We start from the raw sequence: 20,949 nt of genomic DNA, 5'->3' as shown, positions 1-20,949 counted from the left end.
AGATCAACGAAGAAGAGCAACAGGAGTGCAGAGAGTGGTATGTACAGCCAGAGGCTTACTCCCTCCCAAACCAGGCTGCTCTGAACGAACATTCGGTGGAATATGCTATGGGAAATGCTGCTTTGGATTCCTGATTCCCAAATTCAGGTGACTTGTTGTACAAACCTCATCTCCTCATACCGTTTCCCTTCCACTCCAAACACACTCACCTCCTTGCTATTCTTTGACCGTGTAAGGTATACTTCCACCCCAGGGCCTTTGCATTTGCTATTCCTTCTTCCCAGAATGTCCTTCCCCATTTACCGTCACTTCCTCTAGGTCAAGTAATGGTGAGGCCTCCCCTGATCATCCCGCTCCCACCTGGTGTTCCCTACGTTCCACGACTTGCTTTATTTTTCTCCATAGCATACGCCCCCATCTGTGTATGTTGCTCATTTTTTCGTTGACTGTGTCCCCCTCCTAGAAGGTAAGCTCTGTGAGGACAAGGTTTTGTCTGTTGGGGTCACAGCTAGATTCCCAGAGTCTAGACCATGGTGATGTTTAATACATGTTTTCAAATGAAGAAAAGGAGGAGAGACCCAATTGTAATTCTAGACATCTTCCAAAGTTCCCACAGAGCTGTCCCTGGTCAGTGGTGACATGTAGCCCACTTCGGCCAGGCACTCCTTCCACACTCTTTTCCCGGGGGGCCCTCCATGCTTGCGGGCACTCACCAGGCCTTGCTCCCTCAGTAAGAAGCATTTCACATGTCTCTGCTGCCCCTGCCACCTACTCTCCCCACACCTGCTATACCGCGCAGCGGTTCTGTCGGGCAGACATACAAGGTAGGCAACCATTCACGTCTCCATGGACACGAGCAGGATGTTAATTCTTGACAAGGCAGAACAAGAGAGACACAATCCAGAAGCTGAGCCCTGACCAGTACGAACCCTCCTCCTCAACCCTAGCCTCAGGAGGGGCAAGAGCTAAAGAAGTCTTCTTAGGTGTCTCAGGAACCTGCTTCTGGGGCTGGGGTGGCCGGGACCAGCATGTCTTTGTCTCTTGTATGCCACTCCTTCCCATTAGAGCTGCACTTTGTTTCCAATAAATTAGAAGAAATACCCAGCCATTTACAGTCATTAGAATATGTTTTATGCATTTTTCTAAATAGACACATACACACACACACACACACACACACACACACACACACCACCCATCTAAAGCACAAGCCGACTCAGGATCCAGCTGGGGCATAGGTCTGACGCTCCACCTGAAGCATCTCGCTGGCTTCCCATCAGTGGAATACAATGGAGGCATATTCCACTTGGTCTGGTGACGTCTTCCTGGGGCGGTCGAAAGAGGGCACGTTGGCATAGACAGCGAAGTCATCCCCTTTCCAGGGAGCCAGGTTGATCACATTGGAATATATGGCATCAGCATGGTAGGAAAGCTCCTTCAGAGATAGGACCCCAGTTAGAGACAGATATCTAGGCACTAGAGACTTCCATAAACAATACCAGCTACTGGGTCCCCTGCAGGACTGCAGGTGGAATATTGGGTTTTTGCCAAGCAAACCTTGGATTTCCCTCTATCTTCAAAAACATTTACTTTAGGGCTGTTTTCTGCCTCATCCCCACTACCTCCTATATGGGGTCTACATAGGAAACAGCATGGAATCATGGCAGAGGTGACCGGAAGCTCCTCTAGGTACAATGACTATTTCCTTACCGAAGTTTTATGGAGAAAGCTGGTCTGGTGCCTCAGTTGTTTCTTAAATAGTCCTAGAAAAATTAATAAATTCAGAGTCAGCTTGAGTGGGCGTAGTAACTACCTTGACTTGGTTGGTTGCTGGGCTTAGGTTTGAACTTTGATATGCAAAATTCACTGTATTGAACCCACAGGGCTCCTGAGAGGAAGCTAAATGCCCAAAATGAGATGGGAGAGTGAGCACTATTGGTATACTTTATAATTTGGGTTATTACTTAGATGAGGTTATGTGGCATCAATATTTCTTTTAGTTGATGCCATAAACCATAAGTATATATGCAGATTGCTTGTATATGGCTTTCAGCATAAAGAATTTGTACCATAAATAAATCTGTTGCTCTATGCAGAGTTTCTGGTAGCTCTAGAGAACAGACACCAGAGCTCACCCATTCCTCCCACCCCCCAAGGCTGCCCCCTAGGAGAGACATCCCCATCTCCACCCCTGTTCCAGGGCCAGCTTGTTCAACTCACTCTCATGTCTCCATTTCTTCAGCATCATGGACAAGAGACCCACCAGGAGCAAGATGAGAGCCACAACACCAACAGAGCCAGAAATGACGGCCGCTGCAGTGCCTAAGCTGGGGGAAGCAGACAAGAGAAACGAGGATGTCCCAGCTGCTTGGCCGGCATTAGTGACCCTCCACAGAATTGCCCTGGGGCCTTCCTACTCTTGTGGGAGCTCTTCCATCACTAGGCTTCCATGTCTCTGGTACCCAACCATTTCCTGCCTCCATTTTGAGCCTCTCTCCTCTGCCCCAACCTCCAGAGCCATGGTCCCACTCACACCAATCCCCACACCCAGGCCAAGCAGACCCTTCCTCCACAATTCCCAGTACTGCTCGTCCATGGGTCCAGCCCTTCCTTCATCTACCTGCTGAGTTCATCAGGTTTAGCCTCTGGCTTCAGGGTAGTGAAGTTTTCTGCAGAAAGGAAAAGGAAAGGAAATCTGAGAGTAATTTTCACACACATGCTATTGCCTGAATGTTTGCATCCTGCCAAAATTCATATTTGAACTCCTAACCCCCAATGTGATGGTACTAGGAAATGGGCCTTTGGGAGGGGAGTAGGTCATGAGAGTAGAGCCCTCGTGAATAGGATTAGTGCCCTGATAAAAGAGACCCCTGTAGAGCCCCCTGTCCCCTTCCACCATGTGAGGACACAGGGAGAAATGGTTATTCCTGACCCAGGAAGTAGGCTCTCACCAGACACTGAATGTACTACTGCCTTAATCTTGGATCTACCAGCATCTAGAACTATAAGAAACCAATCTCTGTTGTTTATAAGCCACCCAGTCTATGGTCATTTGTCAGAGCAGTCCAAAAGGACTCACAGCACACATGCAAATGAGCTCTACAGGATATCAATGCAATATTAGTTACCATTTATTGGGGACTTGATATCTGCCAGGCACATTCATTATCTTATTTAATCTTCATAAATAGACAATGAGATAGGAATAATTGTTAATAAAGAAACCAGTTCAGACAGAGATCAGACTTGCTCAAGGTCCTAGAACTAGTAAGTGGCAAAGTTCGGACTTGAACCCACATCTCTCTGACTTCAAATTGTGTGTGTATGCATGTTACACTTTGCTGTCTTTGTGTGGCCATTTCACTCTCAAGTTCTCCCCCTTACAAAGGGTTAAGGGATACCAGATATGAGAGGATGTTCAGAAAAAAGATGACCAGAATGATGCAGATGAGGGGTACCCAGAGAGGGACATGTGGTGGGGTTGGAAGGGGTCAGGACCCTGGAAAGTTGGGCTGATACTGGGTGGACGTAGCAGGCATGAGAGCTTGCCCAGACTGGGGGCGGGCCGGGGGTGCGATGCTATGCTCCACACTGTGAAAGCATTTCTCCCGCATCAAGGGATGGAGACACCAAGCCCATCCCCCGTCCAGATACAATCTGTCCCTGGTTCTCAGAGTTCGAAGGAATCGTAAAACATACCTAGTCAAACCCTCCCACTGGGCCCGTGCGAAGCTTCAGGATAAGCCACTTGCCTCACACGAGTGCTGGAGCCATGGAGTTTTGGACTCCAAACCCAAAGCTCTCTTTGTCTGCACTCAAGTCCCTCCCACTTCCTTCCCCCCATAAAGAGGAGCTGCACAATTCGGCCCCTATGGAAGGTAGCACCTCTCCAGACACGCCTTGGGAGCTGGCTTGTCAGGCACCCAAATGCAGAGATTGTTGCCCAGGTTGGGTGAAGGGAACTTATTGCATCCCTAGGGCGACCTGATACCCACCGATGATAAATAGTATCTAGGAGGGGACCCACCAAGAATCACAGCCTCTTGGGGCACTAAGGCCAAATAGAATTACGTCAGGCACCTTCATGGTCCACTTCCCCTTTCTTTCTGCCCCCATTCTGAGTAAGATAGTTGGCCTCACCAAGTTTCTCTTTGACAAGCTCCTGCCCACCTTCTGAGTGAGTGGTAGGGAGGGGATTTGGAAACCAGATCTTCCCAGTGGCCATGGCATCAACACCGAAGATGAGGAACCAAGTCATAGGGCTTGATGTGCAGGGGGATGTGCACATAAGCCTGGAGCAGTGAGAGGAGAGCCTGGGGCACCAGAGGGGGTAGCTGGCTGGGATAGGGTACGCTTGTTTATAACGAGGAGGACAGAAAGCATGAGGGGTCCCTCCAGGGTTAGGAAGGCAAAGACATACCTGGGAAGGCAGAGGAGGGTCAGTGGGAATGAGGAGAACGAGCGTGAAGGATGGTCATGAAAGAGCCTGAGCTCTAGGGTCCAGTGACTTAGGTCTCAGGGCACTTTCTAACTGTGTGATCTTAGGACAGTCACTTAACCTCTCTGAGCCTCATTTTCTTCATCCGTGAAATGGACATAGTAAGAATACCTACTTCACAGAGCTGATAACTAAGTGGTCAGACTATGATTTAACAGTAAGTGATAGGCACTTGACCTTGGGCTGGTTTTCAGCTGGTCTTACCAGAGCAGAGCGGTGGTGTGGGGTCGTCCAGGAAGGCATTGCTGCTGGCTCTGGCGTTCTGGAACCTACAGTTGGTCCAATTCATTTCGCCAGGGAGTCCACCCAGGCAGTTCCTGTGCCAGGTCCTGAGGGTCGTAGGGCAGGTGGTCTCCTTTAGCTGGAAGCAGAGTTTCTCAGAGGTATTTAGCAGAAGCTGGCAGACACGGAACCCCAGGGAACTGGCCCCTCTCTTCTCCACCTTTCTCATTCCATCATGGAGCCTGTGGGGTGGGGCGGGTGTTAGCATCCCACCACTGGAGGGGAGGTCCTCAAAGAGCATTGTGAGAGCATTTCTCTCCAAAGAAAAGCATCTTCAGATAGGCCTCCCGCAAGCACTTGGCTGGAGTGGACTCCCCAGCCTCTCTCTGTCATGTCACCCTCTGATCTACTAGTATATGAATTTACCTCTATCATTTATTTGGTTTTTGACTACTGTCAGTCTCTCATCGCAAGAACACAAGCTCTGCAAGAACACTTACCTGTTTTCATCAGCCCTCCATCCCCGGGGCCTCCAACAGTGCCTACGCACCCAATAGCTCCCATATGTATCTGGTGAACAAACAAACAAAAGCCAAAAACTGCTTTCTAGCACCCCGACCAGGGCCACGCAGCCTCTACCCACTGGAGTCGTGGCGAGCCTCAACCACAGACTTTTGCATCCCTTCGCTGATGGCAGATCTTTATCCTTTGAAAGGGAAGTTGATTTGAAACAGCCCAAAGGCCCTCTGAACCAACCAAACCGTGTGACAAAGAGGTGATGGAGTGTGACAAAATAGGTGGTAAAGTGGGTAATGCCGATTTTAGAAATAGGGGAGCTGTGCCTACCACACACTGAGAGCGGTGTCCTGGAGGCACGTGCAGGAGGACGCCCTTCCTGGGTGTGGGGTAGAGTCAGGGAGACGCACCCCACCAGGCGCCATTGAAACCACTCACCTGCTGTTCAGGGTGTGAGGCGAGGATAGAGGTATGTTTAAGACCAAATAAAAGAGGATCTGTCCCCTTCTGTCCCCCCCCACCACATCGCCCTAAAAAGATCTGCAGAAGCAGATAGGAAATCCCCTAATGAACCAAGAGCCCAGGCGACGTGGATGAGTCCCTTAGCCTGCCTGGACTCAGTTTCCCTATTTGTGAAATGGGACAAGGGCGACAAGAATAAGGCACCACTACAAAGATAGCTAGTTCTTGTCACAAATGTCCCCTTCTAGGGTCCCCTCTGCACATGGCCCCTTGCTCTTTGTACATTCCTTCTGATAGTCGTACTACTCAAGGACAACTAAGGACTTTTCTTTGGAGAATAGCCTTTCTAAGTGTTAGGAATTATTTCATTTTTAATTTTGGAGGGAGGAGGGAACATTGTAATCTTTTTAGTTTGGAGCTTCTAAAAGTTTTTGTCTTATTTATTTATTTAGATTAAAAGTTTTTGTTTAATTAGGGAGCATTCATATCATTCAGAATTTAAAAGGTACAAAAGGATGGTCTTTGAAAAGCTGCTTTCCCACCCCTTCACCCCCATTAGCTTGTTCCCCCCGTCCTGGAGGCAATCAGCATTTCCAGTTTAGAGTACACCTTGTGTATACATAAGCAAACACATAGACACACACAGACGTACAGACACACACATGCAAAATAGTTTTTTTCCCTCCAAGTGATAGCATGCTATATACATTGTCCTGCCTCTGCTGTTTCACTTAATATATCTTGGAGTTAACTTATTATCAACACGTATAGAACTTTCTCTTTCTTTCAGCTGCTGAGTGTTCTATTCTATGGATGCCCACTGTTTATTTAACTGGTGTCCTAGTAGTAGACATCGAAATAGTTTCTAATTTTTGCTCTTCAAACAATGGCGCCATTATTAAACATGCTCAAACATCATTTTGCACACATATAAATGCGTAGAATTGGGGAATGGCTATTAAAGTAGATTTGCAATCCAAATTTTAAGGAGTCAGTGTTACTTTTAAAAAAATCCAAAATGTAGTATTACCCAACTGACTACCCATATCATTAACCAGATTTCACTCTAGATGGCCCTTGGCTCTTCCCCCAAATCAAAACGCTCCTCAAAGAACAGAGATCTGAGACCACTGAGAATATTCAACAGAACTACCAACGCCTCTCGAGGCTGTCCCCCAAAAGAATCCAAATGCTATCAACATCTGTAGCGTCCCCCCAATAAGTGGAGTATTTCCCGGGGCTATTGCCGTGGTGGGGGGATACTCCTCAAGGTCACGGATATTTCCAAGTATTTTGAACAAGATTTACTGAGTCATAACCATAGTTTGCTTAAAACCCAGACTATAAGGATGAAAAGAAGATGGCCTTGCCATCAAGAAACCAATGGTATAAAGCGGCGGGCAGTTCTCAAAGTGTGGTCTGGGGACTCCCTGGGGGTTCCAGAGATCTCAGAGGGTCGGTGAGGTCAAAACTACATCCATAACAGTACTAAGACGCTAGTTGCCTTTTTCACTCTCAGTCTTTCTCAAGTGTACATAGTACTTTGTACTCAAGTGTACTTTGGAGGTTTCCAAAGGCTACCTGCCATGTGATAGGGCAACAGACTGAATGCAGAAACAGATCTGAGGATCTAGCTCCCGTTTATCTAGCCAGATACTAATAATGAAATTGGCAAAAATGTAAATCAATGCCTCACTTCTCACTATATTTTTCATGTTTTGGAAAATATGGTTATTTTCCATAAAACTGTCATTTATGTTAGTACAAAATGGTTTTAGTATTATTTTTTAATTAAATTAAATTAAATTAATTTTAATTTAATTTTAATTAATTTAATTAATTTAATTAAATTAAATAGTTAAAAAAGTTCTTGGGTGGCTTGGGTGGCTCATCTGCCTTCGGCTCAGGTCATGATCCCAGGATCCTGGGACCGAGCCCCGAGTCGGGCTCCCTGCTCAGTGGGGAGCCTGCTTCTCCCTCTCCCTCTGCCTGCTGCCCCCACTGCTTGTGCTGTCTCTCTCTCTGTCAAATAAATAAATAAAATCTTTAAAAAAATGTTCTTGGTTTTCATCTCTAAAATGGTAAATATAAATAGATATAACCTTCATAAACATAGCTCTTTGGGTTCCTTAATAATGTTTAAGAGTGTAAAGGGACCCTGAGACCAAAAAGTTCGAGAACTTCTGGTCTGGGGACTCATGGTGTTCCTTCCCCAGAGAGCGGGAGAGGGGCATTTCTGCAAGGGGTGCAAACCACAAGCCACAGGAGAAACAGACATGGCCGTTCCCAAATGGCAGTTTACGTCAAGGACAGAATCTTTTGGAAGAGAAAACTCTGCAGGGCCTCCTGGCTAGCAATGTGGCCATTGTGTAGACCGCCCTGCCAGAGCGGGGAGAGCCCAGGTGCGGGGGAAACACGGCTCTGAAGTCGGGGAAGCCTGGAGAGGAAGAAGAAGCACATACCAGGCAAAGCTGCTGACCGCCTCCCACTGAAACTCCCAGGGTCACCAGCCCTGCCCCGAACCTTCCTCGCTGGCTGCTGGCGCCTGACATTCCAAGGCAGTGTTTCATTCCCTTAGTCAACGGGCAAATTCACTCCAAAACAACCCGAGTGTCATTCGAGTTGACACCAATGTATAACTTCATGGTTATTTAGATAGATTAGAGGTTGCACTTTTATTAATAAAACAATGGCAGGAGTGGGGTGGTTGAGTGGGAGGGAATGGGCGTGGAGTAATATAGGAGACCAAAAAATATTCCATAAATAAACCATGAGAGCCATGCGTGGACTCAAGATAGCAGAGTGCCACCAACAGAAGGACTTAATCAAGCTAATTCCGGGCAGAGTTAGGGAGGAATTGGACACGGCCCTGGCTCAAAGAGTGCGATCCCAGCTCCCCCTCCCACCCCAGGGAAGATAGCCGGTGACTCCAACAGCTGCTGTTAAAACGATGTGCAGACAAATAGCTCTTGGATCAGAGAGGAAGGACAGTTCGTTTCCAGCTTGGGTAACAAGGCAAGGCTGGTGTGGGGCTGGGGGAGGTGGCGTTCGTGCTGGTGCTGGACAAGGGAAGATAACTGGGCAGTGCTGGGACCACGGAGAGGCCAGGGTGCTGCGAGCAAAGTCCGGCCGCTGGAACGTGCCATCACGTTTCCCTCACTGAATATCTGAAATCATTGAAAACAGAAGGCCCGCCGGACACCTGAGGAGGAAGGGAAGCTGTCGCCTAGGATAGTGGAAGGAAGGAGGGACAGAACCTGGGAGGATGGGGTGCAGGAAAGACCGTTCACAATCTTGACTTCAAGAGCCCTGCGCAGACCGAGGTCATGTCTGATTTGATTTATCTGCCAGAGGCGAGGCCAGCGCCTGGAATGGAGCAGGCCCCAGTAAGTGCTTGGGGAAGGGATGGGAGGTTGGACACATTCCTTTTCTCCAGGCTGGCCGCTGATGGACGTGTTGCTGTCATCAAGCGGGGTCAGCGGAACGGACGAGGGCTGGAGGGGAGGAAGATATTTAAGCAAGCTTCCTCCTGGCTTCCTCTGAAGTAAATATTCTCACCATTTCTGAGACCTTAACTGTTTTTTCTGGTTGTTTTTGCAAAATTTCATTTCTCAGAATAGAAACCCTGTGTGCTCTTGAGGTTTGTGACAAGGCCATTTATTGGTTGGAGGTTGCTTTAAAGACCATCTTTAGGCTTTCAGTTTGCACAGTGGCTTATTCGCAAGCCTCAAACAATTGCCTTAATATTCGCTTCCTAAGAAAATCAGAATGTCAGCCTCTTGGCTGATACTACTTACTGTCATTTGTAGATGGGGTGACTAAGGATTCCTAGGGAGTGGTGAGTGAATTGCCCAAGGTCACAGCAAACAGCGTGACCTTCATCCAAACACAGGTCTTACTATCATGTAGCCTCTCCTGTGTTTCTTACACAGGTAGTTTCTATGCATGTAGGAGCATTCTGTTACCTGTAATGGCCACATAAACATCTAGAGTAGTGAAGGGCGGTTGTTCAGGTTGTGTATTGCTCAAGGGCATGGCATCTAAGAGAACTACCCGCATCATACACATCATTATCATTTTGAATTTTTTCACATTTTTATTTAACTGCTGATTCCCACGGTAGGTGGTTTATATATTTTTTTTAAGATTTATTTATTTACTTGAAAGAGAGAGAGCACAGGGGAAGAGGCAGAGGGAGAGGGAGAGAGGATGCCAACCAGACTCCACACTGAGCACAGAGCCCGACGCCGCAATCGATCTCATGACCCTGAGATCATGACCTGAGCAGAAACAAAGAATCCGCCGCTCAACCGACTGCACCACCCGGGCGTCCCAGGTGGTTTATATTCTTATTAATTTTCTGGCAGATAACAACAACAAAAAATGTTTTATCTAACTAAATCCATTTATTATGATAAGTTTCTGACACATGGAAATAAAAAGACTTTTTCTAATGGTGTTGACATTTACTTGCTTCACAAGGTGAAGCAGAATGAGTTGATAAAGAACTCGCGGATTTAAGACATCTACGTTAAATAATGCTTCTGAACAAGGAGCTGCTTTTCCAACTGCTATTTTGATTTTTATCTAAATTAAAAAAAAAATCCTCTATTAGTATTGGTGTATCGGGTAAATTTGAAATTTTGCACTAAAATTCATATGGCTGTCTGAATGGTAGCTCGGGGTTCCGAATGATAATCTATCAGATTTGCATTATGCCATAACTCACGTTTGTAGCAATTAATGCTCATTTACCATTATGTCTCCATAAAATAATTACTTTAATTATTATTTTTAATATTTCATTTCTTTTTAACATTAGTATCTTGATTTTTAATTAATTATTATTTTAATTTTAATTATCATACATTAGAGGTGTCTATATAATGGACTGCGAATTAAAGCACAGCTATTGTTTATGGGTAGTTAAAGGAAATTTCTTCAAGACAAAAATTAACTGCAGCTAAATTTCACAGCTTGCTACATACTATTTTTTAAAGTTACAAATACCAAAATAAAATACTAGGTTCATATGCTGCTTCTCCTAAGATATTGGAGTGAAAAAAAAGGTATTGAATGATAAACAGAAAATGAAAAGCTACCTAAGGAAAAAAGTGAAATTATTTGAATTGTTGAATAAATATGGGAAGAAAGAGGTGAAAGTCCAAAAAAATAACAATAAAAGAGCACAATGCCATTGGTTACGTGAATCTGTCACAGAAATGTGAGCAGGATGTGAATTTACCTTTTAGCGCCATTGTCAACCATAACTGATGGATTGCAAGAAAAATTAGGAAAAAATACAAAGAACCCAAACACATAACACAGAGTTTGAATATGAATCTAAAGAAATCGTAGTCTCTTGACATTGACGCCAACTTCTCCAAAATAGAAAATTCTAGAAAAAAGAAAGAGGAGACTCATCTTAACCGTGCATCCTAAGACTAGCCATGTCTTGTGATCCTTGCACGCTGCCCTATTACCCAGTCTCCGGCACTGAACCCATATCAGGATATGTCTGGACAAAGACATGCAAATGGCCAGATGCATACATCTATAAAAGAAGTTCTAATTCAGTCATAAGCGAAGCAGTTAAATTAAAACAATTTAAAACTATTTTTTTTAAAGAAGGAAAATGCTCAGTCCTAGTAAATGCTCTGGGGATGGACACGCCGGCAGTAAGTCAATTGTTAGAATCTTTTTGAAGGGAAATTCAGTGGTGTATATCAAAAGGCCCTGCAGATGACCTTACTTCTTTGGCCCAGCAACTTCACTTAGAGGAATTTATCCTGAGGAAAGAGCCAAGGATGTGGATTGTTAAAAAGAAAACCACAGACCCAAAATAGTGTCCCTTAGGCCAAGTCACCAAACCGGGACATAAAGCCTACTCTAACTGCAGTTTCAACCTCCCCCAGAAATCTAGTCTTAACAGGTCAGAGTTTTCTGGTCAGGACCAGTAAGGCAATCTGTCACATAGGCTCTCTCCATCCCCCAAAGGAAGATTAACTAATCTACTTTTTTTTTTTTTTTTAAGATTTTATTTATTTATTTGACAGAGAAACACACCGAGAGAGGGAACACAAGCAGGGGGAGTGGGAGAAGGAGAAGCAGGCCTCCTGCTGAGCAGGGAGCCTGATGCGGGGCTCGATCCCAGGACTCTGGGATCATGACCTGAGCTGAAGACAGACGTTTAACAACCGAGCCACCCAGGTGCCCCTAATCTACTTATTAATACCCTTTTGTCCTCAAATGAAAGTGACCTCTCCTAAAATCATTTTTTTTTTCTATTTATGACTTCCTTGTCCTGCCTTTAAAAACCTTTCCCTGGGGCGCCTGGGTGGCTCAGTTGGTTAAGCGACTGCCTTCGGCTCAGGTCATGATCCTGGAGTCCCGGGATCGAGTCCCACATCGGGCTCCCTGCTCGGCAGGGAGTCTGCTTCTCCCTCTGACCCTCCTCCCTCTCATGCTCTCTGTCTCTCATTCTCTCTCTCGCAAATAAATAAAATCTTAAAAAAAAAAAACAAAAAAAACAAAAAACCTTTCCCTATCTGTAGCCCTTTGGAACTCCCCTCTACTTGCTAGATGGGCTGTTGCCCAGTTTATGAATCATTGAATAAAGTGAATTAGATCTTCAAATTTACACAGTTGACTTGTATGTGTGTGTGTGTGTGAGAGAGAGAGAGAGAGATAGAGAGAGACGGAGAGAAGGAAGGGGGAAGGGAGAGATAGCAGGAAAGAGGGGCAGAAGGAGAAAGAAAGAATCTTATGCAGGCTCACACCTCTTCCCCACACAGGACATGATCCCACGACCCTAAGATCATGATCTGAGCCGAAATCAAGAGTCAGATGCTTAACCAATTGAGCTACCCAGGCGCCTCTTGAATTTTGTTTTTTAACAGTATGCCAGCATTTGGGGGTGAGACTATGACTGCTAAGTGATTTGCAATAACAGCAGTTGAGAAACATCTTTAATACAGAGAAATGGCGGATTGTAGGACATCCATAAAGTGAAATAACATTTAACCATTAAAGTGATCTATGAAAACACATTTATTGACGGGGGAAGATGCTCACACCCTATTGTCAAGTCAATAAAAGACAGATAACACAACAGAATGTCAGATATGTTCCATTCAAATAAACACGCCAGACGCATGTGTGTCTGTTTATGTCTGCACTGTGTATCCTTTTTCCCCCGCTTGGCCATATATTATTGCCATCTTTCCACGTCCACATCAGGAAAAGGTAAATACACAAATGTTAGTAAGAATTATCTCGGGGTGGTGAGACTCCTGGTGAGTTTCATATTCTTTTTTATTACTTCTCTGGGTTTTCCAATTCTTCTGCAATGAGCATTTACCGTGTTCAAAGACAGCGAGAAAGAGGAGAGGAGAAAAAAGAGAATAACGGTGGGTAGGATGGGGAGAGAGCTGGCCTCCTCCCCTCAGGCTGGAGAACAAGGGGCAGTGGTCCTCAAAGAAAGGAGGGAATCAGGATAAGGAGAGCCAGCCAGCGTGAGTGGCCTGAGTCGGGAACCTTAAGAGGCCAGTTCTGACGCAACAGGAGTGTTGGAAAGTGAAGATCGTTTTTAACAGGAAGTGTTCAGAGGCGAATGGAATTGCCAAAAGCAGCCTGAGCATAATTGAAGCTGCCTGTGAACCCAGCACCTGGAGGGGGAGAAAAAACGTTCTCATGATGGTCAAGGTTCTATCTACAACCCCTGGGTTTCCCCTTCTGTTTACAGAGCATCTCCCCTTCTTGCCTTTGACGAAGCCCAGAATGTACCTGCCGCTCTGACCTCTTTCTAGTACTGCCTATTTTTCACGTAGGTCAGTGAAGCAGCTTTGCAATGAACCTGGGTTGTTGGTTGTTTTTGTTTGTTGCCGTGAATCGATTTTGATATGTGATGAGCAAGGGTTGGACTATCTCCATGTTCCTGAGATCCTATTTTAAAACACATTTCAGTAAATGTCACCTTAATCTGGTGTACCCAGTGCCTGAGCCTCTTTGGAGGCACTTTGTATTGAGCTCATTTTGAAATTCAAAGCCGCCTGCAGATAGATGTTAAATATTTGTTGTAAAGTAAGAAGGCCACTGTGAAAGAGAGAGTAGGAGAGCATGGCTGGCAGCTCGGGGAGAATCTGCTGCCTGGAGTGAGGACTGCCCCTTCTCTGTCTCCTTCCAGGTCCTCCCGCCCCCACCCTCCAGTCTGACCCGCCCCTCCATCACCTGCCAGACAAGCCAGCCAGTTTTCCTCGGTCTTTTTCTATTTGTGCCACTAGTAGGAAGGACTTGCTGGATTGCCCAGAGGCAGGAGGAGCATCCGAACTTGTCCCTCTGAAGCCTTCCAACCACGCCCAGAAAGCACCAACCACCACCCTCACCAGAACTGTGCTCCTTCCAGCCACCCTTCCCCCTTCCCTCTTATCTCCATCCCCACCCAGGGTACCCCAGGGCAGCACTGCCAAGCCAGCTCCACCAGGATCTCAAGACTTGCATCTAAACAGGGACGTCACTTTGTCCTGCTGAATGAACATGAATGCACCTCACTCCCTTCTGTGGTTTAGAGGATGCAGGGCGCTTCCAGAAGCTTTAGGAACCAGCGAGAGCCCCGAGAATGGCAAATCAGCAAAGGGCTGGCTCCTCACCGCATCCTCTTCATTCAGCATCTATTGAGTGCCTACTGAGTGCTCCCTGCCTTGGAAGGCTCTCGACCCAGTTAAAAAGCACACATAAATTTCCCTCGGCAGTTTCTGAAAGTGCCACACTGTGCCCTGGGATAATGACATGTCCTAATAGCCATGTTAATAGTAAGCCTTGTCATTTTTCTTTAGGGTTGTTTTTTTTTTTTTTTGAGATGTAGTCTGAAGGTTATGGTCTTTTAGGGGTACAGAGATAACGAGCTTTAGCAAAGCAGAACAGCATCATTGCCTTTTTCTTCCCATCAGAGCTGCTGCTTGCAAGGTTAGCTTGACCTACAGTTTCTTTTCTTACAGATTTTCACAGGAAAAAAAAATTTAATTTGAAGGTAACATGTATCTTGATGATCTCAGTTGTTGACATGTTAAAAGATCTTTTTTAAAAAGATTTTATTTATTTATTTGAAAGAGAGAGAGCACAAGTGGGGAGGAGGGGCAGAGAGAGAGGGAGAAGCAGACTCCCCGCTAAGCAGGGAGCCCAATGAGGGGTTCAATCCCAGGACCCTCGGATCATGACCTGAGCCAAAAGCAGACACTTAACTGACTGAGCCACCCAGGTACGCCGACATGTTGAAAGTTCTTCAAAAGAGCTTGTTTTCCAGAAGTAACTTAGCAGGGCTTTTGTTCATATGAAATGTTTCCCTCCTTTTATTTGTAGCTACACAGTTTTGAGCAAGGGTTCTTGATTAGTTAGTAGTCATGGAATGTGTTGAACGACAGGAACTTGCTACTAATAAGCACACTCATGAAAGAAACAGGTTTTCAAAACCCTGAATAGCCAAAGCAATCTTGAGAAAGAAGAATGAAGCTGAAGGTATCACAATGCCAAACTTCAAGATACACTACCAAGCTGTAGTAATCAAAACAGTATGGGACCGGCACAAAAGTAGACAGTGGAACAGAATGCAGAGTCCAGGAATAAACCAATGTTCACATGGTCAGTTACTCTATGACAAAGGAGGCAAGAATATACAATGGGGAAAGTCTCTTCCTCAACAAGTGGTGTTGGAAAACTGGACAGCAACATGCAAAAGAATGAAACTGGATCACTTTCTTACACCACACGCAAATATAAACTCAAAATGGATTAAAGACCTAAATGGAGACCTGAAACCACAAAACTCCTAGAAGAAAACATAGGCAATAATTTCTTTGACATCAGTTATAGGAACATTTTTCTAGATATGTCTCTTTGGACAAGGAAAACAAAAGCAAAAATAAACTATTGGGACTATACCCAAAATTAAAAGCTTTTGCACAGCAAAGACAACCCACTGAATAGGAAGATATTTGCAAATGATATACCTGATAAGGGGCTAACATCTAAAATATATAAAGAACTTAGGGGCGCCTGGGTGGCTCAGTTGGTTAAGCGACTGCCTTCGGCTCAGGTCATGATCCTGGAGTCCCAGATCGAGTCCCGCATCGGGCTCCCTGCTCAGCAGGGAGTCTGCTTCTCCCTCTGACCCTCCTCCCTCTCATGCTCTCTATCATTCTCTCTCTCTCTCAATAAATAAATAAAAATCTTTAAAAAAAAAAAAATAAATAAAATAAAATAAAATAAAATATATAAAGAACTTATACAACTCAACAGCAAGAAAAAGAAAGAATCTGATTAAAAATGGGCAGAGGACTTGAATAGACATTTTTCCAAAGGAAATATACAGATGGCCAACAGACACATGAAAAGATGCTTAACATCACTCATCATCAGGGAAATGCAAATCAAAACCACAATGAGATACCACCTCACACTTGTCGGAATGGCTAGAATCAAAACTACAAAAACAGAAGTGTTGGCAAGGATGTGGCAAAAAAGGAACCCTCGTGCACTGTTGATGGGAAAGCAAACTGGGGCAGCCACTATGGAAAACAGTACGGAGGTTCCTCAAAAAGTTAAAACTAGAAATATCATATAATTCAGTAATTCCACTACTGGGTATTTGTCCAAAGAAAATGAAAACAGTATATGAAAAAGATAAATGCACCCCTATGTTTATTGCAGGATTTACAGTAGCAAAGCTATGGAGGCAAGCCAAGTGTCCACCACAGATGAAGGGCTAAAGAAGAGGTGGTATATAAACACAATGGAATATTACTCAGCCGTAAAAAATGAGATCTTGCCCTTTGCAACAACAGGGATGGACCCAGAGGGTATAAAGGTAAGTAAAATAAGTCAGACAGAGAAAGACAAATGCCATATGATTTCACTCATATGTGGAATTTAAGAAACAAAGCAAAGGAACAACAACAACAAAAAGAGATAAACAAAAAAAAAAAATAGATTCTTAAATACAGAGAACAAACTGGTGGTTGCCAAAGGGAAGGTGGGGGGGGATGGGTGAAATAGGTGAAGGGGATTAAGAGGTACAAACTTGCACGTACAAAATAAGTCACAGAGATGAAAAGTACAACATAGGAACTATAGTCAATAAGATTGTTGTAATATTGTTTGCTGGCAGATGGTGACTCCATTTAGCAGGGAGTAATGCATAGAATTGTTGGATCGTTATGTTGTACACCTGAAACTAATATAACTGTATGTCAATTACACTTCCATAAAAAATATTCTATATCAGATGATAATATTCCTCAAACATGAGAATAAAATAAATGTATTTTCAGTTAAATAAAAGCTGACAGAACTCATCGCCTGAAATGTAAGGGAAATGATATAAGATAGAATTCAGTAAAAACGGGCTGACCAAGAATGTTACAGAGTGTGTATGTAAATAGAAACACAACTTTAAAATAATGCCAAATGCTCAATATCATGCAGACCATGATCTCATATGATTCAATTAATGAATAAATTAATAACAACAAAAAAGAGACAGGTTTTCAAAACCTTACTAACTGTTCCGCCTGTCCCTTTTCCCCACCACGCCTTTGAGCCCAGAACCAAGTTTCGAAGGGATTTAGATTAAGGGTATATTCCCTGATCCATTTCTTTTAACATCAAGGCCTCAAAAACTGACAGCGAATTAATGTATGGTTCTGCCCAGTTAGAGAGATAAAAATCACTCTTCACCCTGAAATCCATTTAGAAGAACTAACTACTGCAGGACACTTAGATTTACCCTCCAGAGACTGGCGACAAGAAATGGCAAACCATCTGGAGAATGAATCTCCATAGGCCTTGTCCGCAGCAGTCCGTGCGCATTGGATAAAGAGGTTTGCGCTGGGCCTGAGCTGGGGAGGGGGGAGCTTTGGGAGCTTAACGGCCTATGGTGGACGGATCAGAGCTACAGCCAGGAGAACCCCGGGACTCGGCTTGCTCTTTACATTCAGCTTCAGCAAGGGGACAGGCTGTCAGAGTCCTAAAAAGAGCACTCCTCCGGGACGTCCCAGCTTTGATGTCACTCTTCTAAAACGGCTTCTCAGGGAGGATTAATAAGCAGGCTTCTGAAGAGCCTTGGCATTCCTCTCCCATCTGCTAAACGGGTGAGGATTTCTAGTCATTAGAGCAATTATACCAGATCGAAATTTCCAAGGCATGCAGCAGTATGTACAAAACGACTCTGGAAAACACTAACTGCATGGCGGTCGTCAAAAGTCCCCTGATCCTTGAAAATGAACTTGAGGTTTCCTGCCCACCCACGCAACATGGACTCCCTTATCTGGAATTTGGTTTCCAGCAATCAACAGAAATCTCGGCATAAGGAAAGAACAGGTTCTCAGAGTGTAAAAAAAAAAAAAATCTTAATTTAGAACAAAATTCCTCAACTCTAGGTGTAACCCATTAGGGATTAAGCAACAAGAGCAACCTCATTCGGTTTCCCCAGCCAGCAGATTACAAACAGTAAAGGTCCTCTTTGTTTTCAGAGGTGGAAGCTATGCATCCTGGGCCACTTAGTTACATTGGGGCCATGCCAGGACTAGAATGTTCCCAGGTGTTCTGAGAACAAGCCCTGGGCTTGTTCCTTGCACAGTCTAGAAATCGGTGATAAAAAATAAATCATCCAGGGTCTCCCTAATGACTTCCTTTCATGTGCAGGCATAATAGGACCTACAAGTAAGTGGGGGGACCCCTGTGGACTCTATTTCAAATATAAGAAAATGAAGCCATGTGCTAGGAGTGGGGGGGAAACTTGCCTTCTGGGCTAGGCACATCAGGTTTCGAGTCCTGACCCTGTGCTTCTTTCCAGGCGGGCAATCTTGAGCCAGTTATCAGAGCTCTCTGAGCCTCAGTTTCTTTATCTGAAAAAATAAATAATGTCTACCTCGCAGAGCTGTCATGAAAATAAAGTTAAAGGAGAAAACATTTATGAAGCTGGTGCTTAATAAAAGTTAATCCCCCTCCTACTTGCTGCCACCCAAATTCCTTTATCCGAGAACACAGGGTATGATTATAGATTACATGGTATGAGCAACACATTTGTTAAGGTGTAATCAGTGATTCAACATGTATTAAATACACAGGAGTTCTTACTCTGGCCAATTAAAGATTCTGAGGCCTTTATACGCCCAAGGCGAAGGGCATCTCTAGTCTGATCAGAGAGTTGAGGAAAGAGAGAAGGGGTAGGACAAAGGTCAGGGCAATAGAGACCAGACACGTCCAAGAGAAATGTAACACAAGTCACACATGAATTCAAAGTGTTGTAGTAACCACATTTTAAAAAGCAAAAAGGAACAGTGGACATTAATCTTAATAATATATTTTATTTAACCCAATATATTCAAAAAATGATTATTTCAACCTGTACTGATATAAAAAAATTTTTTTAAACATTTTTTATTTATTTGACAGAAAGAGACACAGCGAGAGAGGGAACACAAGCAGGGGGAGCGGGAGAGGGAGAAGCAGGCTTCCCACGGAGCAGGGAGCCTGATGCGGGGCTCGATCTAAGGGCCCTGGGATCATGACCTGAGCCGAAGGCAGATGCTTAACAAACTGAGCCACCCAGGCGCCCCTGATATAAAAATTACTGGGATATTTTTTGTTCTCTTTTCCTACCAAGTCCTCGAGATCAGTATGCATTTCACACCTGCAACACCTCTCAGCTCGGACTAGCCACATTGCAGGTATTCACTGTACTGGAAGGGGCAGGTGTCGACAAATCCCCGTGGGCCCACCATTGTGCTGGGATTTGGAGAACCAAAATGTCTAGACCAGGGCATGGCTGCTACCCTCAAGGTGCTCACTGTCTACTTTGGGATCTAGGACAGGTGGACACATACGTCTGTCTGTCCCAACAATACACATTTGCCTGTAGGCTCCCAAACGGCTCACCGTAGAGCACCAAGCTGGCAGCTCCATCCTTCTCCTATAAGCCTTTCGACATACCCCAACCACAAGGACAAAATTCCTCTCCATTATCTGTGTGCACAGTTGTCAGCTTATGCACCGATGAGGGGATTGAGGGCGTATCACAGCACCCTAGCGACCGCTGTAAGGAACGGTGGGCGCCTTGCTCTCATCCCTTTAAGCCACAGAGTGTCGACTCTACAGCGGGCTTGCCTGGATTCCAGACAAGCTGGAAGAAACTGAAAGTGAACTCTTAACGCTCCCCGGAGCCACTTACCGGACTCCTGGAGGTGCAGCCTCAGCAGCGGGAAGAGCCTTCCGTCTTGCAGAGGCAGCTGCCTTCACCATGGCTGCTCTCCGCCCTACCCCATCCTCCTGCCCTGGCCCCTCCCTGGAAAGCCTCTTCATTTCCTCCACTGCCTGGCTGGGCCCGGAGGGAGACTCACACCCCCGGAATCAGAAGCCAATGGCTGATGCAGCTTGCAGAGCAATCTTCACGCTGTGCAGGTGTGAGCCCCAGCAAAACCACAAACTGAGATGTGCTTTAGATTCCCTAGCATTTTTTTGGAAACACTATCTCCCCTTCCACATCTCCACCCCTGCCCATACCCTAAGGTCCTTCTTTATTCCTACTGAGACGGGGCGTCTGGCTGGCTCAGCTGGAAGACCGTGCGACTCCTGATTCTCAGGGTTGTGAGTTTGAGCCCCACATTGGGTGTAGAGTTTACTAAAAATAAATAAACTTAAAAAAAAAAAAAAAGCTATTCTTGCTGAGAAACTAATTCATACTAAGGAGTTAGTGACTCTATGAGCCATCTTTCCCAGGGATATTTGCATTTTTAAAAGCCCAAATAAATAGCTAAGATTTATTGAGAGCTTGCTGGGGGCTAGGCACTAGGCTGAGAGGAGAATGCCTCGCTCTAGGGGAAAAGTGGACAATGATGGAATTCCAAGCAAGGTGGAACAGAGGTATCGTTTAAAAGCACACTCTGTAGACAACTCCTATGGAAACGTACCCATGGGGAATGGTCACTGGAGGATTAAAAGGCCTGTGCTGTTTTCTTCTTTAACTTTTAGATTTTAAAGCCATCTTCATTATTTATGGATTGGTGGGGGAGAAGGATTAAGTTGGTTTGTTTTCCTTCACTCCTTCACTTAATAGCTATTTGAAAGCCTACTCTAACTAAGCCAGGCACTGCTAGGTCCTGGGGATACAGCAATGATCCAACTAGCAGAGCTTTGCTCTCAGGGAGCTCCCAGCTTAGTGGAGACACAAGCAATAAACACAACATGCAAAGTGGGCA

The 20,949-nt window shown here is 45.0% G+C and overlaps 1 protein-coding gene across 3 annotated transcripts; it reads right to left on the bottom strand.

Moving 5' to 3' along the window:
* Positions 1–1,033: 1,033 nt before the first annotated feature.
* Positions 1,034–20,024, bottom strand: LOC118526173 (uncharacterized). 3 transcript variants are annotated; one of them, XM_036077184.2, is made up of 6 exons: positions 19,923–20,024; positions 4,703–4,962; positions 2,621–2,669; positions 2,221–2,327; positions 1,711–1,763; positions 1,034–1,435 (listed from the first exon to the last, which is right to left on the bottom strand). In XM_036077184.2, exons 1-6 carry the CDS (start codon positions 19,991–19,993, stop codon positions 1,277–1,279), a joined length of 699 nt encoding a protein of 232 aa, XP_035933077.2. In that variant the 5' UTR covers positions 19,994–20,024; the 3' UTR covers positions 1,034–1,276. The 3 variants fall into 3 exon arrangements, with proteins under 3 accessions (XP_035933077.2, XP_035933079.1, XP_035933080.1); XM_036077186.2 differs by lacking the exon at positions 19,923–20,024 and adding an exon at positions 5,221–5,732 and having other exon boundaries at positions 1,037–1,435; XM_036077187.2 differs by lacking the exon at positions 19,923–20,024 and adding an exon at positions 5,221–5,732 and having other exon boundaries at positions 1,037–1,435; positions 4,703–4,859.
* Positions 20,025–20,949: the final 925 nt, after the last annotated feature.

The sequence above is a fragment of the Halichoerus grypus genome, chromosome 7 (assembly GCF_964656455.1).
Source record: "Halichoerus grypus chromosome 7, mHalGry1.hap1.1, whole genome shotgun sequence".
Taxonomy (NCBI): domain Eukaryota; kingdom Metazoa; phylum Chordata; class Mammalia; order Carnivora; family Phocidae; genus Halichoerus; species Halichoerus grypus.
The sequence above is the reverse complement of the archived record's forward strand: the minus strand, read 5'-3'. Positions and strand labels throughout refer to the sequence as shown.